This window comes from Panthera onca, chromosome C1, assembly GCF_046562875.1.
Source record: "Panthera onca isolate mPanOnc1 chromosome C1, mPanOnc1 haplotype 2, whole genome shotgun sequence".
Lineage (NCBI taxonomy): Eukaryota > Metazoa > Chordata > Mammalia > Carnivora > Felidae > Panthera > Panthera onca.
In genome coordinates this window covers 110733568-110761107 of record NC_138346.1, presented here as the reverse complement: position 1 = coordinate 110761107, position 27540 = coordinate 110733568, and the positions used below count along the sequence as shown (strand labels likewise).

At 44.6% G+C, this 27540-nt stretch overlaps 1 protein-coding gene across 2 annotated transcripts; it reads left to right on the top strand.

The window, feature by feature from the left end:
• Nucleotides 1-689: 689 nt before the first annotated feature.
• On the top strand, nucleotides 690-22772 carry AMMECR1L (AMMECR1 like). Of its 2 annotated transcripts, none has more exons than XM_060624798.3 (8): nucleotides 690-975; nucleotides 2536-2645; nucleotides 11295-11739; nucleotides 14106-14216; nucleotides 14527-14641; nucleotides 15308-15398; nucleotides 17369-17465; nucleotides 19153-22772. In XM_060624798.3, the coding sequence occupies exons 3-8, from the start codon at nucleotides 11333-11335 to the stop codon at nucleotides 19262-19264; spliced, it is 933 nt and encodes a 310-aa protein (XP_060480781.1). In that variant the 5' UTR covers nucleotides 690-975; nucleotides 2536-2645; nucleotides 11295-11332; the 3' UTR covers nucleotides 19265-22772. The 2 variants fall into 2 exon arrangements, with proteins under 2 accessions (XP_060480781.1, XP_060480782.1); XM_060624799.3 differs by lacking the exon at nucleotides 690-975 and adding an exon at nucleotides 1967-2191.
• Nucleotides 22773-27540: the final 4768 nt, after the last annotated feature.

The window sequence follows — 27540 nt, the reverse complement described above, 5'->3', positions numbered from 1 at the left end:
ACTCCTGACACCAAACGCTGGGTGTCGTTTGCCCTTCTCCGTCCATGAGGAGGCTGGCACCGAACCTGGAACATCTCCCGCGGCCCTGGCCTTGGTCAGGGGATAGTCTTCATTTACGCTGCCCTGAGCTGCCCCTTCTTGGTTGCTTTTGAAGGCTGTGGCCGAATCGGCTTGGGCGCTTGGGAAGAAAGGCTGTGGGAAGCTGGGTGTCTGTCCGCCTCTAACTCGGGTGAGGGCCAGACACCCCAGGAGGGCCTCTGCGCGGACAATGCTGCCCGCCCGGGCCCGCACGAAATCTCCCGGCGCACTCCGCGTCCGCTCTCAGAGGCCCGGGCGGCCCGGCGTGCACTGCGCCGGCCGACTGTGCGGGTCTCCGAGCGGGTCTCCGAGCGGGCAGAGCGTGACGCCCGGTTACGAGGCCGGCCGGCGCCTTTGGATCCGCTCCGCGTCCTCTTTTTATTGCCAACTCCCTGGGACTCGGCCCCACGAATGGAAAGCAGCCCTGTAAATTCAACCCCGTAGAGTAGGCGCCAGCCAATAAAATGCGCAGACCCGGGGCACGTGACAGTAGCGGGGCGGTGCTCTGGCGGCTCCCTGATCTCTATGGTTTTCGCGGCTCGCTAGAGGGCGTGTGGTCCACTGGAGGACTCCCTACATTCTTCCTCCATTACCTCACTGCCTCCGGTGGCTGCTGGGATACTGGAGGACTCGGGTCCCGGCTCGACTCAGTCCTCCAGCTGCCCGGGGAATACCTCTAGCAGTTCTTCCCTGCCGCCACCGCCGCCCCGCCGCTTCCTCCTCCGCCCGCCCGCCGGCCTTCTTCGCCCCGCCCCGTCCGCGCCGCGCGTCCGGCCCGCCCGCGGGCCCGCTTCTCTCGGGAGCCCCCACCCAGGCGCATGGCTCCATGAAGCAGGAGGAGAAGGTAGAGCGCGAGAGGTCCCGTCCACCCCGGCTGCGTCTGGGCCAGGAGAAAAGGTGGGAAACTCGGGCTGCGCCGCGCCCTCCTCTTCCTCCTTCCCCGCTGGGCCCGGCCTCCCTCGGGCCTCAGCCGCCCTGCCCGCCGGGCCTCCTTACCCGGAGGCAAGTGGAGGGGCCCGGGACGGGGTCCCTGGGGTCAGGGGCCAGGGTCCCGGGGCAGCGTGGGGGAGGGGCTCCCTGGCGGCGGGGTAAGTGGGCGGCCAGGCGGGGCCTGCGGGCCTCGTGTCCGGGCCGGGGGCAGGGGGGTCGGGAGGCAATGCTGGTGAGGGGTGGGCGGCCGCCCCTGCTCTGGGCCGCGAGGTGAGGCGAGGCGAGGCGAGACTCCAGCTCCTTTCTGCACTCCCTCCAGGAAACAGTCTCGGGTCTGTGTAAAGTTTGGTGGTCTCCGGCGCCGCCTGGCGGCCCCCACCCACTGTCCCGCCGCCCCCTCCCCCGCCCGGCGTCTGGATTCCACCCCCGCGGCTCGGCCCTCTCTGTCCTACCCGTCGCCCCGGCATCTCCCCAACAACCCCCAGCGCCCCGTACTCTCCCTCCCCACCCCCTTTTTTTCTTACCTTTCACCTTTCTCTCTGCCTGCTGTGCCCCTCCCCGCTCCGGCCTCTCCTTTCCCCACTCTTTCTCGTCCTTTTCTTGCCTAACTCTTTTCACGCGCACGCTCTCTCCTGTTCCTCTTCTCCCTCTTCTCTTTTTTCCCAGCCCCACCCTCACTCCCTGCTTCCTTATCCACCCGTAGCCCCCATTTCCATTATCCCTCCACCTTACACTCTTTGGATTTTAAGCTTCTCTCTCCTTCCCAGGCTGTGGGTTTTGCCCTTCATTCCTTGTCCTCCTCCCTCCCCTGTCCTGATCTGAACTCCTCACTTTGCCACACTCCCTTACCCTTATCCCTCTGGGCCTATCCTCTTTCACTGCCCTCTCCTTGGATAGTGTGGGTGGGGCTTGGAGTCTCCTGTTTACATCTTTGGGAATAGCTTAATTTTGTACTGGGGGGGTGGGGGAGGTGGGGAGAGTTGTTAAAGGATTGTGAAGAGATTTGTGCAAGACTAATAGTAAGGATGGATGACTCTTACCAACAATTATCATCTCCACCTGGGATGACAAGATGGCCTGTCCTCAGGACCTTGGCATGCTGTCCAGTAATTCTTCAACACCATCTTTGCAGAGAATTTGGGACTATGCTTGTATTCTGAAACCAGTGGAGAGCCTTGAAATGGTATATCTTGGCCTGAGAGCAAGTTTTGATCTAAATAAGTGGTGGAGGAAGTTTTAATGTGTGTCTCATGTTCAGGTTCAATAAAACCTTTGATCCTCACTGTCCTCCCTTCTTGGTGATGACGCCAAGGATGAGGTGATTCAGTGCATGGGACTGCCATTGCTGCCTTATATTAGATTTTGAAATGTTTTGAAGTAGGGAGAGCCTGTTCCCTAGCTGTTGTTTTCTTTTTTTGTTTTTGTTTTCTAGAAATTGCTCTAGGAGTTGTAATTTTTCACAAGCCTTATCTCACCTCTGGACTGACTTGATTTTGTTCATTCACTACCCCTGAATTTCTGTCTTAGGTACAGGAAGAAGGAATGGAATCGGAAGGAAGAAAATTCATTTCAGAGACAAAATAGCTCCCCTCCTCTGTTATAGCTGTACCCCTGGCAATAGAAACTGTCTGCTTTCAGTGAGTATTACCTTGGACATACTTAGAATATTTAGAATTTGTTGCTGTTATTGGTTTTAGCCCTGTGCTAGGACATTAGGATGTAGACTTTTTCACTTGTATTTTTCTGCTTCCTTGAGGGGGTCCTAATGTTGATGGAGTTCCTTCCACTTGTCCTCTTAAAATAAATGTGTAAAGATGAACTTGTTTTCCATAATCCCATTAGAGTGACCTAGATGGTGATATAGTAGTAGTACACTTATCCTTTATGTTTTTAGTACATAAGTCTAGCTCCCACCTCTTCCCAAATTACTCATTTTTTTAAAACAACCAAAGATCAACATTCAGAGGTTAATGCAGTTCCTGATCAAGGTCAATTATTGGGTCTCTTCTATACAGTTATAATCTTCAGAGAGTTTTGGAACATTTTGCCCTAAATCTGCTATGGTGATACTGTTTTCTGGAAAAATTTTTATTACTGCTGTGTCCCCTTGAGTGTATTAATTGTGGTATGCATACACTTGTAAGATAGCGTTTTTCACAGTTCTTCACATCTTATTGGAGCCTCGTAATCCCTCTGTAAAGGAGGCAAAGGGCAAATATTTTCATTTTATAAATGAAAGAACCAAGGCCCAGAAAGATGTGGCACTTTGCCACAGATCACATAGTAAAGGAAGGGGAACTAAAAACAAAACTTTTGACTCCTGTGGGTTTTTTTTAAGCTACGTTGAAATGAAAATCTGTAGCCCTGTGCATTTTTGTAAATCTGTAAATTTTAAATTTAAATTTTATGGGTAGATCTGTATTTTGCATGGAAAATTTTCACACAGCAAGTGTTTGGATATGTGTACGCGTGTATGTTGAGGTTTCAAAAATATAGAAGTGATTATTTGAAATGATTACCAGAATGTTTGTGGGTTTTTCATCTGTTTCTTGGAATAGTTACATAAGTAGGCCAGAATTACAGTTCAGGTGCCATTTCCCTACTCATACCACATAATTATTAAATTGAATTTCAGTTCAACTCTCTGTGTCACAAAGGAAACAACAACCCATTCCTTTCTGTATAAAGCTTGATTTGAACAGACATTGGGACACTACATAATAACAACAAAAAGCAGGCACTCCTTTTTTCTTTGCCTCTTTCCTATCTCCCAGATCTGCTTTCTTTGTTATAAGGTCATGCTCCCCAGTAAGCTGTTTTGAGGCTTGTCTTCAAAAGGTGAATCCAGATTTTTTTTCCCCAGGCTTTTCTAGATATTTTAACTTGGTTTTTGTTCAAAATCTAACTACTTTGACGCAGTATTTCCATTAGTACTCAATATATCAAGACTTTTACAATAATAGCATATTTAGCAAGTTTCATCTCCTTGCAGTGTATATCTGTAAGCTTAAAAGAGGACTCTGGTGGAATAGAACTATGTACAACTCTCAAAGAGCCCAGTATTCATACTTTATATTTTTTGGGACCTCACTGTGAACAGAACAGTAGATGATTTATTGGAAGCCATTGCTCTCCAAAGAGGAAGAGCATCAAGGTCATTAAAGTAATAATTTCATGTTAATAATAAGATCTTTTTTGACTACAAGGTAGTTATTAATAGAATTTTATTATGAGGGCATTTATTTTCCTAGAAATTGTAAGAATTCTAAGCTATGTTATTTTTATAACATACCCTACTTACATTAGGTAGTGGTAGTATTAATCATAGCAGACACTTGAATAAATAATAGTTAATGTGCCAAAGAATGTTAGATGCTTTTCATGTGTTAGTTATTGAATGGTTACAGATAACCTTCTGTGGTATCAGGAACCTAAGTCCATAGACATGTGACAACCTTCCTGAGTTTGCATAGCCAGTACGTGACAAGTCTGAGTTAGAATTTGAACCTAGACTGTAATCCCAAAGCCTAGGCTCTGCCCTCTGATGTTTGGAGCTGCTCTGTGAAGATGTCAGTGAACTTAAGGAGGCTTGGAAGGGAGGAGGGCTATCCTGTCCTCCAGCCAGATCAGTCAGGGTATCTTCACATCTTCCTCTCCATAGTGGTCTCCACACCTTTATAAACATCAGAAGTTTGGGGCGTCTGGGTGGCTCAGTCAGTTGAGCATCCAACTCTTGATTTTGGCTTTGGTCATGATCCCAGGGTTGTGGGATCCAGCCCCACATTGGGCTCTGTGCTGAGTGGGGATCCTGCTTGAGATGATTCTTTCTCTCTCTCTTTCTCTGTCTCAATCAATCAGTCCATCCTCTGCCCTTCTCCCCCTGCTTGTGCTTTGTCTAAAATAAGTAAAATGTAAAAATATATAAATAAATAGACATCAGCAGTTTATGAGACATCATTTGTATTTACTCCTGAAATGATAAATTGTTTCTCAAGCAAATAATGTTCCAGTGGGTAGCTCTTAAAGCACCCCGTCATTTAAAAACAAAAAAAAATTTCTCAGGTACAGTTCAGAAGCTAGGTATGGCCTGTTAAAGGAAAGCCTTGAATCATCTTAAAACTAAATACCTCCCAAGGCTAAGGCCAGGACTAACCAGTGACTGTTGTGTTTTAGCAAAGAAAACCGCTACAAGCATAAATCAAACCAAGAAGTTAATTTAAGAGATATTTGATCTAATTTGTGGAATGAATTGGACACATTGGCTATCCATTTAGCTGTGAATTAAACCATTCCTTGGTTTAGGCTGAATAGAGTTGACATTGTTGATAAGATTTGTAATTCAGCTGCCTTCAGCTTCTGACGCACTCCACAGTCAACACCTCACAGTGGAACCAAGGATCTAAAGACTAGTTTGTGCCATAAGCATTCTTTTTATAAAAAAGACAAACTTTGGGTGGCTCATTTAGTTGAGCATTTGACTCTTGATATCAGCTCAGGTCTTGATCTCGGGGTTGTGAGCCCCGTGTTGGGCTTCGCACTGGGCGTGAAGCCTGCTTAAAAAGAAAAGATGAACTTCAGTGAAATTACCAGATTTGTAGGTAAGACTGTTGGTGTATATACTATATGCAGGGACTGTGTTAGGTGCCGTGAAAGAAAACACAAATGCCGCAGCCTCTGAGACGGAAGGCGATGACGAGCTCAGTGCTGGCTGGGACAGAAGCGTAAGCTCCCCAGCCCAGAGCAGCAAAGCACTGCTCCGCTTCCCCAGAGGGAGGAAGAGCTACCATCCAGCTTTTATTGTGGAACCTAATGACAGCAGATCCTTTGAGGATTGTGTGTCAGGGAGGGCGTGGTGACTTTTTCAGCAACGAACATACTTCAATGTATTTGATGCTTGTTAGGTTAGGAGATCTTGAAAGAAGAGGTAAAACCATGATTCTTGTTCACTTTTCCAGCTTTTTGTGGAAGTATAGTTATTGTCTCCATCTGGTGGAAATCAAGTTTTAACTTGTTCATTCTCGTTGACTGGTCTAAAATGGACAGGCAGTAGGAAAATAAGATCAGCGTTGCTGGCTTTTTAAGTGGCCCTTCAGGGGCACCTGGGTGGCACAGTGGGTTGAGCATCCAGCTCTTGATTACAGCTCAGGTCGTGATCTTACAGTTTCATGAGTTCTCGCTGGCCTCACGGAGCCTGCTTGGGGTTCTCTGTCTCCCTCTCTCTCTGCCCTCCCCTGCTAACACTGTCCTCTCTCAAAATAAAAAAAAAATTTTTTAATTAAGTGGCTGTCCCTTCAGTTTAGCTTTGAAAGAGTAACCAGCTGAAGGCGTGGAACCGTCTCTGTGATGTATGTGTATACAAAGGTGGTTGATGAGCCCAGTGCTGACTGGATTTTGGGAGCATTGTAAGCCACCCAGCCCAGAGCAACTTTTTACACTCAATTCCAGTTATTTCAAATGAACCAACTTCATAGTATCCATTCAGGAATGTTTCTGCTCCAAGTACCATCATTGGTAGTTTTCATGAGATTTGGGAAAGGTTAAGAACAAATGCACACGTGGTTTTAGAAAAGATAGAGTATGCCATTAGGGATATTTGGTTTTAGCTGGTTAGTCTGTTGTATTGAAATGCTGTTCTGAGATCTCTTAGGCTGTACTCTACAAAGCCAAACTCTTGGGGAAATGAGTGACTCTTTGGTCATTGGAGGACAGTCCTGGGAGTGGAGTCTGAGACTGCTTAGTTGTGGTGAGATGGCCCACTTTATTGGAGTAGGATTAAAAGCATCTCAGAGAGGGGCGCCTGGGTGGCTTGGTTGGTCGTCAGACTTCGGTTCAGGTCATGATCTCACGGTTTGTGGGTTTGAGCCCTGCTTCAGGCTTTGTGCTGGCAGCTCAGCTTGGAGCCTGCTTCAGATTGTGTGTCTCTGTCTCTCTCTGCCCTCTGCTGCTTGTGTGCTATCTCTCTCTCTCTCTCTCTCTCTCTCTCTCTCTCACACACACACACACACACACACACAAAATTAAATCTTAAAAAAAAAAAGTCTCATAGAAAAAGTTTTGATGAGGGGCGCCTGGATGCTGGATGGCTCAGTCTGTTGGGCATCCAACTTCGGCTCAGATCGTGATCTTGCGGTTTGTGAGTTCAAGCCCCGTGTTGGGCTCTTTGCTGACGGCTCAGAGCCTGGAGACTGCTTCAGATTCTGTGTCTCCCTCTCTCTGCCCCTACCCCACTTGTGCGCTGTCTCTCTCTGTCTCTCAAAAATGAATAAATGTAAAAAAGAAAAAGAAAAAGTTTTGATGAAATTGATAAATAGGGTTGATGTTGTAAATATGTATTCACTCCCAGCACTTTGGTTTACTTTACATTCTTTATCTGTAATTCACTTGTTATTTGCCTTATGCTGACAGAATATGTAAAATATTGGCCCCCTTAAAAACATGTCTTTGTAATGATTCAGTAGGAGGGGAGATAGAGTGAGTATGTAGACTATAGATGAAATAAGATTAGCCATATGTTAAAAATTACTAAAGCTGGTTATTTGGTTCATTACACTATCCTACTTTATGTTTGAAATTTTTTATAGATTGAAATTTATAAAACAAATTTTTGAAGAAATACCTTCTCATGTATTTTTGATGCAAAAAATCTAACAACGCCTTTGGTCACTAATTGAGAATATCGATTGAATTGTTTCCTTAGTGGCCTGCAGAGAAATGCTTGGGCCTAAGGAGCCACAAGATTTGGGTTGGTTCTATTGATTTCAAATCGTAGTTTAGGTGTGGAGAGTTGTTGAATGTAATCACTTGGTATCGGTTGTGATCGTGCTCCATGACAGAGCAGTGCTTGTACATGGTGGCACAGAGGCAGAATCTTCCTAGGCTTGAGTTCACCTGCCTGCCTTGGCCTGGTTTGAAATCCTTTCTGTCGCTCCATTGTGGGGTGTTTCACCAGTCAGGTAGCAGATGACACCTGCTAAGGAACACCTGAGTTGCCACCATGTCATGACATTTCACTCTTTCTTCAGGTGTGCTTTGGTGCAGTGAGAATGAGGAAACGTACCTTTTTTTGACTTTTGTGTTTCATCCCTTCTCTTTGCTGCTTTGAACTTTGGGGCTTTCCGGACATCCTGTTAGAGCTCCAGCTCTTTAGAGGTAGTTCTGCTGCTTCATTCAACCTGTGTCTAAGCCCCCAGCCCACAGTGATACACAAGATAGAAAGTCAAGAGGCCGGTGACATCCACTGTGGAATCAAATGACAGTGACAGGGGCACTGGTAATTTTCAGGGTCATGGCTTGAGATCTTGGCTTTCAGCTTAGGTCGGTTTTTTTCCTGCTCCATTTTATTTTTATTTCATTGAGTTTTATTTATTTATTTTTAGTAATTTCTGTTCCCAATGTGGGGCTTGGACCCATAGCCCTGAGATCGAGTCGCATGCACTTCCAACCGAGCCAGCCTGGTGCCTCTCCTGTTCCGTTTTTGTTGGCAAGATTCTGTGAAGTATTAGGTTTGTTTTTAGTATACGCTTGAATGTAACTTGTTTTTTTTATCATACCCTTAAGAAATGACTGAATCCAGTGGATATTATTGGCAGGCGTCATTCTTCTTTGTGGCTGGTGGAAGGACCCAGGCCTTGGAGTCTGACAGATAGACTGTGGTCCAAATCCTAACTCTGCCACTTAGCAGCATGCTATCTGGCTTTGGGCAGGTTATCTTGCTTATTAAGCCTGAGGTTCCTCATCTGTAAAATGATGGTTACATTGCCTACCTTGCTGAGGATTTGAGGTTTTGAGTATTTAATGAAATCCTGTTTAAAGAGCACCTGTTCAGAGTAAGCACTCCTCTAAGTGCTGAGTGCCTAGCAGTCCTGGCCCTCTGGGAATTTCCATCCTAATGGGGCAGTTGAACAAAAACCCAAAGTGATAAGAGCAGCTAAATGTATTATCACCTAGTATATGGCAGGCACTGTTTCAAGTACTTTATTCGTATTAAGCTCATTTAATTCTCCTAAAACCCCATGAGGCAAGTATTATTGTTGTTCCCATACTGAGGAAACTGAGTCATGGGGACGTTGATCCTGGAGGAACCTGAATTTGAACCCAGCCCATTTGGCTCTGGAGGCACTATTTTTAAGAAAAATGTTCTCTTTTTGTTTTTTAAATTTTTTTAATGTTTATTTATTTTGAGACAGGGACCAGGATCAGGGGAGGGTCATAGAGAGAAGGAGAATCCCAAGCAGGCTCCCTCTTAGGGCAGAGCCTGACATGAGGCTTGAACTCATGAACCGTGAGATCATGACCTGAGCCGAAATCAAAAGTCAGATGCTTAACTGACTGAGCCACCCAGGTGCCCCTGTTTTTTGTTTTTTGTTTTTAATTAGAGAGTGTGCATGCACAAGTTGGGGAGAGGGGCAGTGGGAGAAACAGACAGAATCCCAAGCAGCCTCCACGCTCAGTGCAGACCCCCATGTAGGGCTTGAACCCACGACCCTGGCATCATGACCTGAGCTGAAATTGAGGATTGGACGCTCAACTGACTGAGCCACCCAGGCACCCCTCCCTCTTGTAACAGTCTAAACAAGACAGTGACATCCACATTCAGAAACAAACTTGTCATTGGGGCTTTTATTGTATCAAGTACCTAAGGTTTTCTCAAAAAGAAGCTGTTTTCAAGTGAGACATTGAAGTGTACAAGCTATTATCCTCAGCTACAGACAACTTTCATCACACTAAGAATTGCCCTAAATACAAAAATCTGTATTTTGCTATGGATTAGCATATATCAAGAACATAAATAATACTTGTGAAATTTTTGTGTCTCAGCCTAAAGTGACGACTTGTTTGTGTAAAAATAATGGCATTGCAAATGGGCATGTAAATATCTAATTTGATTTAAAAGTTTGTAGAATTTACAACCAAAATACCGTATTATATAGAGCATTGCCTAAAAAGGCATATATCCAAATCACAGGAAAATTTAAGTATGCTTTTCTCAAGGCAGCAGAATTTTACAAACTTTGATATCATCACTATTGAAATAACTAGGATTAGGGCACCTGGGTCACTCAGTCGGTTAAGCGTACAACTCTTGATTTTGGCTCAAGTCATGATCTCACAGTTTGTGGGATCAAGCCCCATGTCAGGCTTTGTGCTGGCAGCGTGGAGCCTGTTTGGGATTCTCTCTCTCTCTCTCTCTCTCTTTCTCTCTCTCTCTCTCTCTGCCCCTCCTCTGCATACATGAGTACTCTCACACAAAATAGGTAAATAAACATTTTTTAAAAAAAGAATTAGGATCTGTTTTCCTGATTCGGTTGAGTCAGAGAAAGGATCTTGGTCGTGTTATAACTATGCATTTTTACCTCTGGCTGTTTAAGAAAAAAACTTAGTAAAAAACCCTTCATTCCTTCTGTTCACATCATCAGATGGGATGTTCTGATTTTCTCGCTTGTCCACTGCCACACGTTGTTAGGCTGAGTGGCTTTGCCTGCATCTGCCTCGCTATGACAGGGAGGAAATGGCTACCTCACAAAAGGCCTCTGAAGCTTAGGTCATTTCTGTGAATAAAGGTTCCTACTAAGTTGTAGCTTTTTTTGAATTGGAGTTTTGAAAGGATAGAGAGATGTGTAGAAATTGGAGTGAGTTCAGAGAACCAAAGAAAATGAGCAAGGCATTGGAGAGCGAGAGCTGTGAGGACAGAGGGTTGGGAGCCTTGTGTTGGAAGGCGTGCTCTTAGAATGGCAGCTTTTCATATTCACTAAGGTCTAGGGCCAAAATCACACAGATAGATTTAGGTTAGTGATGAGTAAAATGCTGAAAGGATGTGGTCAATGAGGAAAAAGCATGAAAGTCCTTCTGGGGCTCTTTAAAAATAGGGCGGTCTAATTTGGAGGTTCTAAAAAGGTAGAGAAGACAATGATGAAGAATCTGACAGGTCCGGTGCTGTCTTGCAGTCTTGAAATGTCCTCATCCATTTTCATGATGGCTGCCATCCCATCCTTCTGCCCCTGGGAGTCCTGGGCAAGAGGGGCTGTAGTTGCCTGCCTCTGTCTGTGATGATCATAAGCTTTATGGAAAGTGAAAAATAGTGATTCTTTAGGAAAAGGTTAGGAGTCCCTGGCCTGGAGATCAGGGTCTTCCAGTTGTGTTGGTCTGAAGCCTTTTGTGACCTGGTGACCTGGATGAGAAAGAGGATTTGATGACTCTTACCCTCTCCATGTAGACCCTGTCTTTTGGTTATTTTCTCCTTTTAACTAATCTTTTGAATTAATGCTTAACCTTTCTCTTGTTGTTAGGGTTCTGCAGCATTCCAGACCTCGAGCACTGAATCAGGATGGGAAAAAGACGTTGTGTTCCTCCACTTGAGCCCAAGTTGGCAGCAGGCTGTTGTGGGGTCAAGAAGCCCAAGTTATCTGGAAGTGGAACGCACAGTCACGGGAACCAGTCCACAACTGTCCCCGGCTCTAGTTCAGGACCTCTTCAAAACCACCAGCATGTGGATGGCAGCAGTGGTCGGGAAAATGTGTCGGACTTAACTCTAGGACCTGGAAATTCTCCCATTACACGAATGAATCCCGCATCGGGAGCGCTGAGCCCTCTCCCCCGGCCAAATGGAACTGCCAACACCACCAAGAACCTGGTGGTGACTGCAGAGATGTGCTGCTACTGCTTTGATGTCCTCTACTGTCACCTCTATGGCTTCCCACAGCCACGACTTCCTAGATTCACCAATGACCCCTAGTGAGTAAATCAGGTACAGGGGACAGTGAGAAAGGCGTGACGACGTCTTTCTTGGGTCGTTCTCTTGAGATCCTGTACTTCTACAAAGCTTTGGCATCATTTGGGCAGAGGGTAACAGGATTAAGACAATGAGAAATGTCCAGGCATAGCTAAAACGGTATCTGGATTCAGGAGTGGAAGAGGTCTTCATTATGCTTGGAGGAGGTATAGGCTTGTTTTTAAGGTCATGTTCTAGAAATCAGGAGGATTTTGTTCTTGGTTCTTCTGTTGGTTTGTTGGTTCATATTGCAGTGGGTAGGAAGCCACACCATCACATCATTGTGGACCTGGATGTTGAAGTTCAAGTGAATTGGATGTGTCTGAGGGCCAGGCTGGAGACTAGGAGCTGTGATGCTCTTAAGGAAGGTCTCCTCACTTTGTTGGTAATCCCACATGGCTGCTGGTACCCCGCCAAGAGTGTCAGAATCTGCTTTACTGTTTTCAGTTCAAGACTCTGTTATTTGTCCCAAGCTGTCTCAAGGTGTCAATGACTTAAATGAAGAATATGCAGGAGCGCCTGGATGGCTCGGTTGGTTAAGCGTTCTGACTCTTGATTTCAGCTCAGGTGACGATACTATGGTTCATGAGTTTGAGCCCCACATCAGGCTCTGGGTTGACAGTGTGGAGCCTGCTTGGGATTCTCTCTCCCTCTACCCCTCCCCTGTTAGTGCCCACACATACTCCTTCTCTCTCTCTCAAAATAAATAAAAATAAAAGGGAATATGTATAATGTGAAGAAATTTCATGCTGGTGTTTTCTTCTTCCTCAGAATTGGAAGCAGGTCTGAGGTGGCTTTAGTTTTTTTTCCTTTTTTTTTTTTTCTTTTGCCTTAATGTTTATTTATTTTTGAGAGACAGAGCATGAGCAGGGGAGGGGCAGAGAGAGAGGGAGACACAGAATCTGAAACAGGCTCCAGGCTCTGAGCTGTCAGCACAGAGCCCCACATGGGGCTTGAACCCACAAACCGTGAGATCATGAGCTGAGCCAAAGTCAGACGCTCAGCCAACTGAGCCACCCAGGCGCCCCTCTGAGGTGGCTTTAAAAGCACTGAAGAGATGCTTTTGGAGCATTCATTGACCTAAGATCATTCATTCCTCAACTGTTAATGCCATATTGGGGCAATGCATAGCCCCACTGGGCAGGGAGTGGAGAGGTATAAAGAAAAAATCCTCCCTCTTGGGAGACTTACTGAGTTGGCAGATCACACACACAAAGCTAAATAGTGTGTATGGCACACTGGGCAGAAAGAGAGGGGAGGTTATACCTGTGTGATTGTGTCAGAGGAGAGCAAGTATAGAGGAAAATGTTCTAACTTTTTAGGGAAGTATTGCCATGGGATACCATGGTCAGAAAATTCCTGACTGAACATGTGGAGATTCTGAGCTTTTATCCTAGTGGGATCAAATGTGTCCCTAGCAGGAGACAGACATAGATTTGGAAGAGTGGGTAGTGGCTGCAGCGCTGTAAGGTATGGGCTGTTGTATTCAGGGGCTGATCTTTCCATCCTGCAGACAGTGGAATTTTTGAGGGGTTTTGAGTAGGTTTTGGGACAGGAACTTCGGCTGCTGCTGTTCAGGTGTTTACTGGAGGAAAAAGATAGGTGGCAGATCTGCTTCCTAACGGTGATCAGAGTAGACAGCTTTAAAAATTTAAGTTGCTTTTAGAAGTATTTTGCTCAATCTAAGAACTAAGGGCATAGACATAGAGAAGAATCTCAGGAAGAAGAGACAGCCCTGTAACCTGTTGGTAAAATATCTGTTCCCATCAATCTAGTGTAGCCTGATAAAGCAGGACTTGGCCTAAAAGCAGAAAGTGGCAATTTCCACTAATAACAAGCTTTCTTAAGGATACATTGTTTTTCTTTTCCAAACATTTATGAGCAGGACCAGGGGCAGAAATAATTAGGAGAACAGTGTGGGGTCGTGGGGAATGGAGAGGACATATGCAGGTTGTGTCTTCATGAAGGATGTAACTGGGAAACATGGACACTTCTAAGAATAATTAAGAGGAGAAAGATATGGAAAATTAGAAGAAATTGAGTCCTGGGCAGAGGAAAAGGAAAATACCCCAAACATATGTCAAAGTGAACTGAACCATAGGCAAGGAGCACAGGAAGGGCAGAGAGTGCCTCCCTTAAGGCTGCCGTGCTGTAGTGTCCTCCCGTCTCCATCTGCATGGTTCCCAGGAAGCCAGAGTCCTTCAGGTAGCTGCAGTTCAGGTAACAGTCCTTTTGGGGAATAACCGAAATGAACAGGGCAAAAGCAAAGCTTTGTTCTTATCCATAATTGTTTTGGGGCTGGAGAATGTTTTTTGTTTTGCTTTTTTAGTCCGCTCTTTGTGACATGGAAGACAGGGCGGGACAAGCGGCTTCGTGGCTGCATTGGGACCTTCTCAGCCATGAATCTTCATTCAGGACTCAGGGAATACACGTTAACCAGGTAATGACACCAGACATAAGCTGTGCAGATAAATTGGCTAGAATTGAAAAGAACTACCTGACTTTATTTCTTCTAAGTGGTAAAAGTTTGAGTGTTCTTCTTTTGGTAATCAGGAAATGTGGGGCCTTAATCTGGTGAGTCACTAATCAGTTCAAGTGTAGACAGTTAATAGCATCATGTTATTTTTAGCACGTTAGTACAGATGGGTAATCAATATTCTCTGCATAGCTCAGGGTTCATAAGTATTTGGGCATATAATGTTGGCTCCTAACTCCAGAGCAGCCTCACTTCTGTTTTCTGTCCCCTCCAGTGCACTTAAGGACAGCCGATTCCCCCCCCTGACCCGAGAGGAGCTGCCCAAACTTTTCTGCTCTGTCTCCCTCCTTACTAACTTTGAGGATGCCAGTGATTACCTGGACTGGGAGGTGAGAACAGCCGCATTTGGAACTCTGCATCTCTCGTTGCATTTGGGTTCGGGTTAGTACATGGTAATGTATCTCCTTCATTGAGAGAGGGTATAAGAATGTAAAAGCTGAGTTTAGAAGCAATTGGGGGCCATATAGGGGATAGGAAAGGTGCTGTGATCTTAGAATTAGGGAAGAAATGTGAAGTCTTTCTTTTCTTGTGTCTTCCCAGTCCATTCTTTTCCCTATCCTTCTCCCACTCCTAATAGAAACTGATATTGGGGATAAAAGAGAGCATTTCAGATCCCTCTTGGCCAGCCCTTGAGTAAAAAAGTTGTTGTTCGGAGCCATATGTGAGGAGTCATGAACCTAAATCAAAACCCTGTGGTATGTTTAATGGAATAGATTAAAAGTGGAATATTTAAGATTATTGGATGAGCTATTGAAAGAATGTATTTCTGCAACCCTCATACTCGGGAGAGGTGGCTACAGGTAGACTCACAGCTTCCCTCAAGCTGAAGTTACTTCGGCTTCAATAGCTGAGGAAAGAGTTAATCACGAAGAGTAGCAGGTTCTCCTTTTCTCAGACCTGGATTGAGCTGGTCAGGGGACAATGTCAATTAAGTGTGGATGACTGCAGTTCCATTAGAATAAGTAAATGCCATTTATTGGTTATTTTTTCTGTAGGTAGGGGTCCATGGGATTCGAATTGAATTCATCAATGAAAAAGGCGTCAAACGTACAGCCACATACTTACCTGAGGTTGCTAAGGAACAAGGTGAGTTGGACAAATGGAATCTCAGTGAAGGATACTATTCACACAATTACCATGTAAAGGCAGGAAAGTGGAGTGTTGTCTTTCAGCCCAACTGCAACTACAAATGAGTGCCTTTCTTCCTCTTACCATCTATCAAGTCTTAGGGAATGAGAAATAAACTCCCAAAAAGATGCAGGAGCTGAGGGTTTCCTGGGTGGCACAGTCGGTTAAGCATGACTCTTGGTCTCGGCCCAGGTCACGGTTTCACAGTTAGTGAGTTTGAGCCATGCGTTGGACTCTGCTGATGGTGTGGAGCCTACTTGGCTCTCCCCCTCTCTGCCCCTCCTCCATTAGAGCATGCATGCGCACGTCCACGCGCGCTCTGTCTGTAAATAAATAAACTTTTTAAAAATTCATAAGAAATAATTTTTTAAAAAGATGTAGGAGCTGAGGAAGAAGAGAGGTTAAGACTTCCCTTACCCCCTAGTTTCATTTCTTGGTGAAAAATTTTGTTTTTTGGCCCCCAAAACGAGTAGTATTTGTAGCAGAATTCCAGTAATCAACTGGATGATTTTATGGAGCTCATTGTAAAGTGAAGTTTCCTGTATCACTGGGTTTTGAACTTTTGGTCATTAATTATTGAACAATGTTATACCTGGATAAAGGGAAAACATAATCTTCCCTCTTCCGCTTGCTCTCTCTCTCTCTCTAAGAACTTAGTAAGTTCTTACAATGAGACAATAAAGGTAGGAGGTGGGTTAGATAGGTTTTCTCTTTAAAAGAATATTTAGAATACCTTTCAATGTTGCCTCTGTGTTCTGTGATACATAATTCATTTTTCTTTTGGGACACCTGGGTCACTCAGTTGGTTAAATGTCCAACTCTTGATTTCCGCTCAGGTCATGATCTCATGGTTTGCAAGATCGAGCCCCGTATCAGGCTCTGCGCTGATACCAGGGAGCCTGCTTGAGATTCTGTCTGCCTCTCTGCCCCTCCCCCTAGTCTCAAAATAAATAAACTTTAAAAAACGTATTAAACATAATTTACTTTTCTTTCTCTCTTCTCTTTGTCCCTTTCTTCTTTCTTGTCTGTTTTTGAAAATAATATGTAAAACACAACAGTATTTGTTGGATGTGAACCTGGAATAGAGAAAAATAGCCATTTCAGTGTATCGATGAACTAATTATGTGGAGAGTGATTGCCTTATTGGTTTACATCATGGTTGTGTTTAAACTTTTTCAAAAGCATTGTGGATGTAGCATAAAAAGGAAGCCTTTTAGCTACCTTAAGGTCATAAGTCTAACATTTCTGTATAAGGAGGCACACCATAAATACTTCCTAACAGTGAGATGTGGTGACAATATAGATAAATAATGAAATTACTTGTGCCGTTTGAAAATTGGTTGACGTAATTTAAAAATTGGGGGTAATTTTAGGGGTTTCTTTTTGGTTTCCAATTTTGATACATTTGACTTTATTAAAAATGTACAGAAATAACATAATATATGTGTGAAAAATTTTCCTGTCCTTCATGAAGGAATAGCTTCCCTCCTGCTATCAGTTCTCTGTAATAGAAAACAGGACTTCTAGAAATCATCAAAATAAAGGAAGGACCACACAAAGAAGTATAGACGACAGAATTTGAATTCTCTTCTCCCACAGAACAGTCTTAGTTACCAGCACTAGTCCAGCAGGCAGGTCTTAAGTTGAGACTATGTTTGTTGCTAGGTAATTATGCTGGGATCACATCTGACAGGAAAGACACAGAGCAGAGGGCCTAGGGACAGCCGTTGTGTGTGTTGGGTTTATCATCTCACATCTCAGGTTCTACTTGGACTGTCAGTGAGGCAGATGGGGCTCTAGGGATGTGGGGACAGTATCCAGGGCTCCCTTTGACCGTAGCAGACTTGGCGGCTTCTCTTCTCTTCATGTTAGAACATGCCCTACTCTTGTGTCATCAAGCACTGACCTCATTGTGCCTCTCTTCTCAGACTGGGATCAGATCCAGACAATAGACTCATTGCTCAGGAAAGGTGGCTTTAAGGCTCCAATTACCAGTGAATTCAGAAAAACGATCAAACTCACCAGGTAAACCCACTGTTTCATTTTCTTTGTCACTTTAATTTAGTTGGGGTTGGATGGAGGATACTTGTGATGGAAAGGGTTAGAAAAGATTTTCTCTGCTAATGTCCCTAAAGAAGTGTGGGTCAGGTTTAAGCTGGGAGGAAGCAGTGGCAGCAGAAGCAAAGACTCCCCAGTGTCTTGGGCATCTCTGCAGCTGAAGTGATGGCAGAGCTGGAGCAGAGTTTAGGCCACGGTCAGGTGGTGGGTGTCTTTGCCAGACCCAATGGTTGGGAGGCTAAGAGGGCAGACTGAGGCCAGGAACAAAGGCTCTCAGCGTAGAGTTCCAGGGTCAGTTGAAGTCACATGCAGTCAGGTGGCAGGGGATACAGGTGGTGTGTTAACAGGATAGTCAGTGCTTTTTACAGAGGGTTCCAAGAAAGGCCGCACCTGTTGGGGGAGGTTGCCTCATGTGGTAGAATGCACATGGTCTTGGAGTCTGAACCCCAGCTCACCACTGCCTAGCCATGACCTGAGCCGGTTACTTACTCTGCCTCTTTGAGGGGGAGGGGGACTTTGCTGTATGTAAGAAATGAATTATAATTCCTTGGGGTTGTATTAGATGTGGTAAGGTAATGTATGAAGAATTTCTAGCACAGGGCCAGGCAATAATTGTAGGTGGTCAGTAGATGTCGGTTCTCTTGCCATCCCTACTGAAATCGGAAACACTGAGAGGTTTAGCTTCTGTGGGCTTCTGTGGGCCTCTTTTGGCCCCTTCATCTGTAAAATACTGAAAATCATATACTAACCTCACAGGTCTATTTGGAAGATAACCCAGTGTTTTTGAAATGCTTTGGATTCCAAAAAAAAGAAAAACTTCAAATACAAAGCATTATTATTATTATTATTATTATAATTTATTTGAACAGCCATTTCCCTGTCAAAATTCAGGAATAATCACCTTGCAGTGGAGGAGTGATTACAGTGGGAAAGAGATGGCTCTGGGTAAGGATTGTCACACCCAGCTCCTGTGGTCTGTAGTAGGCTCCATAGGTTTGTAACACCCCATGCTTCGCATCCTGACTCATGGCTCTTTCCAGAGCAAAGCCAAAGTGCTATGAACTCTGTTCTGATGACCCTGTGATATGATATGGCATATTCATCTGGGAATTGAGACCCGTCCTATATAGCCCCAGGATCCTTTAACCTGCTGCATCAGAATTTGACCCAGAATTAGGTATCTGTGCCCCTTTTAGTTATCAGTAACTTGTTTGTTGCTTTTCTGCAAATTGAGGTTGCATTTCTGTCAAATTTATCACATCTTATGCAGTAGATATGCAGTTTGCACTGGGCATTGGTATAGCCATCTTCCAATCTGCCACCCGCGTAATTTGACCTTGACATTCTTCATCCAGACCCCAGTAGCAGATTGCTTAAGAGCAGCCTGACGATAAGCATATGTAGTGTTTAAAGGTGGGATGTGCAGAAAATACATTCTCAGGGGTGAATTGTGATTGTGCTTTTTCATCTTGTTCATTTGTAATAACAACATTGTTTTCTTGTGCTGTCTTTCATTTTCTGTAAGTAAGATTGCTCTTGGTCTTCCATCTTATTCTTTCAAAATGTGGAATAAGCTTTTGGTTTTCTCTGCTGAGTGACTTTACAAAATGAAGGGTTTGAGGTTCCTAATACCCTTTCCTGTTTCCCTATACAGGTACCGAAGTGAGAAGGTGACAATCAGTTATGCAGAGTATATTGCTTCTCGACAACACTGTTTCCAGAATGGCACTCTTCATGCCCCGCCCCTCTACAATCATTACTCCTGACACAAGGCTGCATGACCAGTCCCACCCCCCTGTGGCCACCAATGGCTATGACATCATTGGAGCAGATGCCTCCTCTTCCTGGTCCAGTTACTTCTATTACTGCACCATTTTATGATGCTAGCTTCCGTTGCCAAGTCTGCCTCCAGCTGACTGAGGGGGGGGCAGGGTTATACTGAATGAAACAGAACTTGAGGGGCCCAAGCCTTATCTCAGCCTTTCCTCAATATGGGGTTCCGTTGGATTGGGGCTCCTCCGTGACTAGTGAGAATTACCGTGTGGGTTCAGAAGACCCTTGGCATGCAGGTGCCACTGGTGATTTGCCGCCTGTGTGTTGGCCACACAGTGGAAGCTGGAATTGGTGGTCCATGAAGGCTTACCCCACACGCACCCCTACAGCCTCCCCAGATCAAGTAGGTGTATTCCCCTGGCAGTCTGGGCAACGGAGACCAACAAGAAACATTTTTAGGTTGTTTTAAATTCCTTTTTTAAACTTCCAGTTTATTGCGTACCAAGAGTTGATCACAACCTCCATGCTTCATAAGTGGACGCCATGTTAGGGTTGAGCGTGGGCACCATGAGTCCTCTAAGGCTCTTGGACAGAGACCCACATCAAGATCGGAAGCCCTTTGGATGGCGTTGCAGATCTCATTGCTCAATTAGCCTCGAAGGTTTTAATTCTCATCCCACTCTCAGTTGGATTTTCTGGCACTCTTCCTGCATCGAGTCTCCTGGTATTGAACAAAGCTCTGTGGTGTAGCCTGCTGAGGACTGGACTGGGATGCCCGTGGGAGGTCCCGAAATCATCGCTGCGTGCAGTGAGAAAGGAGAGACCTCTTCCTTACCACCCGGCTACCTCACTCCTCTACTGGTAGCAGTGCCTATAGCTGGATCTAGGTTCTCAGAAGGCATAGGTGTTCAAACAAGCACTTGGGTCGGGCTTCTAGAAGGACACGTTGTCATAGGAAAGAATCCAGGGTCTCCACGCTGTTTTCTTTTCAGGCAGACATCCTGAGGGACCTTTAAGCAGAGGAGTTCCTTGTCTAGTTTGCCTGTAGAAGTGGGAAGACTGTTGCTGTTTCAGTCCTTTCCAGGACTTTAGAACAAAGCTGTGTAATTAACAAGATGAATCTTTATCTTGCCTAACATGCTGGGACTCTTCGCCCCACCATGGTAAAGTTCCAAATAGCTCATTTTATTCTAGGTCATTCAAACTTTCATGTGGCATATTTATCCCTTCCCCATTGTTGCTGATTCCAAATAGCTGTCAGCAAGTTTCTCCTCCCTCTTGCCTGTTCTTCACTCATTTGGTGGCAGAGTTCATTGAAGCTGGGGACTTGGAAGATGCTTTGGAAACATTGTCACAGAGGCACTGCTGAACGGATTCACAGGAAGAGGTGGCCAGTTGGAAGAAAGGACCCGGAGGGTGATACACTGGTTTTCAACAACATGCTCAGAGAACTCTTGAAGTGGATTGGGTGTCAATCCGGTGAACACAATTGTTTTGATTTAATTTATTTTTAAAGTTTATGTGGTGATGGTGTGGCTTTCCAAAATGGGCAAATATCCAAATCAAAAGAAATTTTGAGTTTTCTTCTGCCAGGAATGGGGGAGGGGGAGCAGGGACATAATCCAAGAAATGACACACATGCCATTCTAGGCATTGCTGTCTTGTTTCCTGGAAGAAATGGATGAGGGTGAGCAGATTGGCTCGGTACCATCCTCTGCTGTTCGCGAGGATCTAGAACGTGCAAGGGAAGCGGGCGGACGGCGGGGTGGCCAGGTCAGGCCACACCACCCCACCTTACTGTTGTGCTGCGTTCTCGCATCCTGCCACTTGTCCCTTGCGAGGTTAATGAAAAAAAGCTTTTGAAGATGAAGGGATTGTTTCGTGATTTCCTGCTGCTGAAAATAATAAATGTTTTGTTACAAACAAACGTGACGATAGTTACTCTTAGGTGCCATGGATTGATGTCAGGGTGGTCAGCTCTGGACTAAACCACCCACCTCCAATTTGTACAACAGTATTGATACATAGGGCTACACTCATTACTGTTCAAGTGTTCTATGTTAAAAGTTGTGTTGAATTTCTAAAGATTAAAAAAAGCAAAAAAATTGGTGCTAAACTTTCATCCCTGAGCACGCTCAGTGAGACTGGTCATGCAAGCATTTACTACAGTGCCATGCTCTTCAAGCCTGTTTTTCTTGTGGAAATGTTGCCCTATTTGTCTTCCCCAGTGTATAGTATGTTTTTTATTTTGTTTTACTGAGGGTGGGGTAGGATACCTGCCATTTATGAAAATGAACAGAAAACTTAAAAACCCACGAAATGGGGAAAAAAATCAGTGCACAAGAATTGGGCTGGGTATGCCCAGCACCACACTGAAGTGGGCTCAGTGGTTTTGGAGTGAAGAAGCCTTACTCCCTGCACATTCCCTCATGCTCCCATACAAGTCCAGCAGTGGAGATGCTCGAGTCCCTCTGGCCTTGTCAGGGGGACTCAACGAGTCGACCAAGGAAAACTATTTGGCCCCATAAGAAATGCCACTGTCAGTGTCTGTCCTGAATGGGGCCTAGTCAGGAAGCAGTCTGGAAGTGTACGATCACAGTCACTTCATGAAGATGTGTGGCAGGTGGCTCTCAGGAAAAATACTAAGTCTGGATCATCCATGTGGCAGCTTTGCATGGGGAGATGACGGCTCTGAACTCGAACTGAACTACCTTCCACGCGCTTGACCAAAGCGGTGGTGAGGGTGGCCAGTACATTTGGTGTGAGTGGCAGGTGTAAAGAGAAGGGAATGTTTTCTTCTTGGTGTTGTTCACTTTGTCTTCGGGCTGCTCAAGCTGAACAGTAGGTAACCGCTGTGAAGGAACCAGCCCACCTTGGCCGGTTTGGTTCAGAGTTCGTTTTACCCCTAGCTGTGAGTGCCTTTTGGTCTGGAAAGTTGGCTTGTCTCATAATACCCACAGCTAGGACATTCTCTCTGTAATTATGAGTCGTCCTTGTTTTACGTTAACTAAGAGAATGTCTTTGATCACTAGGATTTGTCAGTGTTGGATTGTTTCCACTGTGAGGTTCTTAAACTTTTTTGCTTCATAATATTAAAGCAACTCATGTTAGAGACCCTTTCAACATGAAAGGTTTGTAGTTGAGACATTACATATATTTTATTGTTTATAATAAAAATCATCTATACAGAAGTCCTGGGTGTTAATTTTAATATTTGCACAAGACCTGTTTTCCATGATGTGTTAACACCTACACTTTCACTAACTGTTGATGCTCTTTTCTATCGAGATTCTGGAGCCTAGGGAGCTATGTGTTCGTTTTGTTTATTTTCATTCTTAACTTCCCTGAAGCAAGAGACTTTGTATGGCCTTCAGTGCAAAGACTTCAGACCAATTCTTTGTATTACACTTGGTTGCCTCTTGGCTATATAACTTCTGAGTGCAAATCATTGAACTCTTTAACGAAGTATTGTAGAGAATAAATCATAATGGGTAAAAACTGTTCTTTGTCCTGCCTTTTTTTTTTTTTTTTAGAATAGTAGTACCATTCATCTTTTTAAGTTTATTAGTGTACTTATTTAAGTAATTTCTGCAACCAACATGGAGCCCCAACTCACCATCCCGAGACCAAGATTCTCACATTCTTTGGACTGAGCCAGCAGACGGTGTTCAGTCAGCCTGCATGGTTGCATGGTGTCCATCATGATCCTCATTGTATTTTTTTATTTACACTTGCATTTTTTTGTGGGGCTGGTAGCAGTGCCACTGGCTTTTTAGAACCAATTTCCTGAACTGAGGTTCATGAACCTTTTAAAATTTGGATTTTTCTAGAAAGAAGGTTCATAGTTTTCATCAGATTTTCTTTTATAACTGATATTATCAAAAAAACTAAAAGCAAGGGGTCAGGGCAGTAATGCTCTAACTGAAGCTATCATTTGGTGACCTTAATCCAAGCAAAAACCCTGGGACATACTGGTGTGGTCTAACGTTGTTGTGTTTGTTTGTTTGTTTTTAAGTTTGTTTATCTTGAGAGAGCATGAACCAGTGAGGGGCAGAGAGAGGAAAAGCAAGAGAATCCCAAGCAGGCTCCGCATTGTCAGCACAGAGTCTGACGTGGGGCTCTGAGGTCGTGACCTGAGCCAAAACCAAGAGTTGAATGCTTAACTGAGTCACCCAGGTGCCTCTTGGTGTTGTCTAACCTTAAAGGGAAACATTCATTACTTTTGGATGGCCCAGAAAAGAGGCGAAGTGTTTGAAGAAAATGGCCCAGAACAGTTTTTCAAACATACCAATACACATGTGTTTGGACTGTCCGTCTTAAGTTTATTTTTTTTTTAATTTTTTTTTTAACGTTTTTATTTATTTTTGAGACAGAGAGAGACAGCATGAACGGGGGAGGGTCAGAGAGAGAGGGAGACACAGAATCTGAAACAGGCTCCAGGCTCTGAGCTGTCCGCACAGAGCCCGACACGGGGCTCGAACTCACAGACTGAGAGATCATGGCCTGAGCCGAAGTCGGCCGCTTAACTGACTGAGCCACCCAGGCGCCCCTGTCCATCTTAAGTTTAAATCTTTATTTGCAAGGATGGTTTTTTGTTTGTTTTGTTTTTAAGATACCCAGTTCTGCGGCCCTTACCCTTAGCAGAACTCATAAGCCTGTGGCTACAGGTATAACGTGCTGTCAGGGCTGGATAATTTGGAAATAGACTACAAGCAACTGGTTAAACACAGAAATTGGTAGTAACACCGCAGGGTGTGAAAGGGATTCTCTGTTTCTTAAAGAGAAATTCTTGTTCTAGAAATTGCTGCGTGTTATACTATTGCCTGCAGTTAAACAGCATGGGATGCCATATCATTGTGGGTTTTTGGGATTGGGGGGTGGGTGGTAGGTGGTGGTAGTTAAATGTGCATAACCCAACATTTGCTATTTTAGCCGTCCCTATAGTCTTGAAATGTGAACTAAGCCACCTGATCAGAGATCGGCAGGGCTATTTCTTGTGGGAGCGGAGGTGGGGTAAGTGCTCTAAAGCTTCTTCCAGATCACTCGGGGTCTGACCTCGATTGAAGACCTGGCTTTGAGATACTTGAAGGACTTGACTCGGAACCAACACTGCACAAAGAACCATAGTAGTGTCCTGAGGAATGTAATGCAAGTGCTGTCCCTTCTGAGTGTTTTCCTCATTCAGGAATGAAGCTCTGACAAGGATTTTAGGATCTCTTCCCTCTGCTTACTTTCTGTTTCCATGAGGTTCTGTATGCTAGAGCAAATTAAAAAACAAGTGACCCCTCCAGTTTCAAGACTGTACCTATTGCTAGGGGAACCAAACAGGAGAGAGAGGTTTCAAATTCATCCTGTCAGCCACTCAGGTTCCTGCTGCGAATCCAGCCTCCCACCCCCAGTATGGCCATTCCTTCTTTGATCCCACCCTGGTTTCTGACCAAATAAGTAACCAAGGATGCTGATACTGGAATCTTTAGGCTGGCAGTCTGCTAGGCCTGAGCTCAAATCTTGGTTCTGCCATTTATGAGCCAGACAGCTAGTTACTACTCTGAGCCAAATGTTCTGCTTTGTGACAGGGCTGTGAACCTCCAAGGTAACCTGCCAGGAAGGCTTTGCCCAGGCCCCAGTGTACTGTTGCAATGGCTGGATGACTATCTGGACTGTCATCCAGTGTCAGATGTAGATGGGGACCACTAGGCAAGTATCAAAACCTCTGGGACCCCTAAGCTACTCTGGACATGTGGGAGGAGGAAGCATAACTATGCTCAGACCTTCAGGTCAGGATAGGCTTTCTGAAAGGGGTGAGTGCTGAAGTAAGCCCAGCTTGACCTCAAGCCCTCAAGAGGGCTTTTCAGGGAGAGTCTTAACAGTTCAAACACAGGGCACACTGCCCAGACGGGCTTTAGAGTCCAAGAGTGGGACTCTCAGGGCAGCCTCCAGGAAGTTGTTGTACCTGGAAGGCAAGGGTGGTTTGCACAGTTACATAACCTCCCCACATCCCCACATCCCCATTCCGTTGTATCTCTAGAGATTGTATTAATAGTGAAAGGGAGGGGGTCATTTGTTTATTCCTTTGGTTTCCTTTGTACACTTACCAGGCAACTTCCAGCAGCAGGTGCCAAGATTTTTTTTTTTAAATTTTTGAGAGAATAGATGAAATTGGGAGATTCTTAACATTAACTTTGAGTATAGGGAGAAGTGGGAAACATATCAGCATACTATATTAATGGCAGAATACCTGGGTCCAGGAAAGACATTAGTGATTCAGTCTACAAGAGATTCTTTGAGAAGCACACCAAAAGGTTACAAAAGTTGTAAATTACTATTTTGGTTGAAAAAAATGTAGAGCAACATTAATAAAATATGTATTACAGCAAACGTGTTTGCGTAAGTTCTGTATAATTAGTGTTTTCCTTCATTTCCCAAGAATTATATGATGAAAATGACATTTAAGGAAATTGAAATATGAATTTACCTCAAAGAGTGAATATTCCTCGTATGTACCTGATAATTTCATTCATGTTACTACCCCCATCTGTTTTGACTAAATGTTAAAGAACAGTTCCAGTGCCCACCCCTGCTCCTCATATCTCTTGTGACTCACCTACCCCCAACCACAAGTAACTTTTTTCTCTATGTATCTTAAAAAAAAATTTTTTTTAATGTTTTTTTTTTTTTGAGACAAAGACAGAGCATGAGCAGGGGAGGGGCAGAGAGTGAGGGAGACACAAAATCTGAAGCAGGCTCCAGGCTCTGAGCTGTCAGCACAGAGCCGGATGCGGGGCTCGAACTCACAGACTGTGAGATCATGACCTGAGCTGAAGTCATACGCCTAACCGACTGAGCCACCCAGGCGCCCCACTATGTATCTTTCTATAGCATTTTCTTTCACTTTCTTTTCTCTGACCACTTGCCATTTTCTGTCTTTTGTTATGGAAAATAAGCCCAGATTTTGCATCAGCTGCTTTTGGTCATCTTGTGGGGACATATTTATGACAATCATCTTTTTAACCCCAGGGCTTTCCACATGAGTGTTTATAAAGGTTTCCTGAATGAAAATGTTGTAGACCTTCCACCTTGCAAACATCACAGTGTGCATTTTCTCCTTACTTTCTTCACCTGTTCACTTCTTTCCTGCTGTGTGTATATAGAAGATACCAAGTGTTGGGTATCCAGCTTGATGTTGGCCAGCACATGGTAAGGTCCAGTAGGTATTTGGTGCTTGTAATGGCCTGTTGGTTGGACAGATGGAAGAAAAAGGCCTATACTGAGTTCCAGGCCCATTTCCCACACCCAGCTGCTGAATGTCCCCAGACTCCTCATCAGGACATTTTTCCTGTGCATCCAATGAATGAACCGTATAGGAAAACATTTTCAAACAGTCTGCCTATGCTATATAACCTACTATTATTTTACCCAGTAATTTTCTTCTGGAAATACAGATATACAGCAAATTAATTTTGTAAAAATTACTATATTTATAAATCAAAAGAATACAGATTACATATTGTCAAGTAATATATATATTTTTAATGTTGATTTATTTTTGTGTGTGAGAGAGAGAGCACGTGTGATCAGGGGAGGGGCAGAGAGAGAGGGGGACAGAGGGTCCCAAGCAGGCTCTGCTCTGACAGCAGAGAGCCAGATGTGGGGCTGGAACCCATGAACTGGGAGATCATGACCTGTTAAGTCTTAGGCTTAACCGACTGAGCCACCCAAGGCGCCCCTTAATTCATCATTTGTAAACACAGTTTAAAGGACAATTAAACACTGTTCACCACAGAGACAAATAATGCACTAATTCCTTCCTTTGTTGTACAATCTTCTATTTTCTCCCAAGCCGAAAACAGCATCGTTTTTCATTTGCTTACATTTCTGTGTATCATCCAAATGTTCCAACAGATGTATTAAAGGTCTCTCAGCATCACTTCCCACGTGCTCAGAAGTATCAGAATAATTCACTACAAATCGATCGCATTTTTTAAAATACTTAAGCGTTCAAAGAAATTCCACTGTGTTTTCGGCGTCACTAACCCAGCTTTCCCTCAAGACGAGTTCCTAGGGTCAATTAGCGCGTTCCCGCGTTTCATCTAATCCTTCCCCCGGCTCTAGGAAGCAGGCCTTACGACAGGCGAGGAAACTGAGGCTCAGAAAGGTCAGTTGACCAGTCCGAGGACGCACGACAAAGGGACCCTCGACTCCCCAAAAAGCTCCGGGACTCCGTCGCCCTTGTCCGCCTGGGAATCCCAGAGAGCCGCGCCACCCCCAC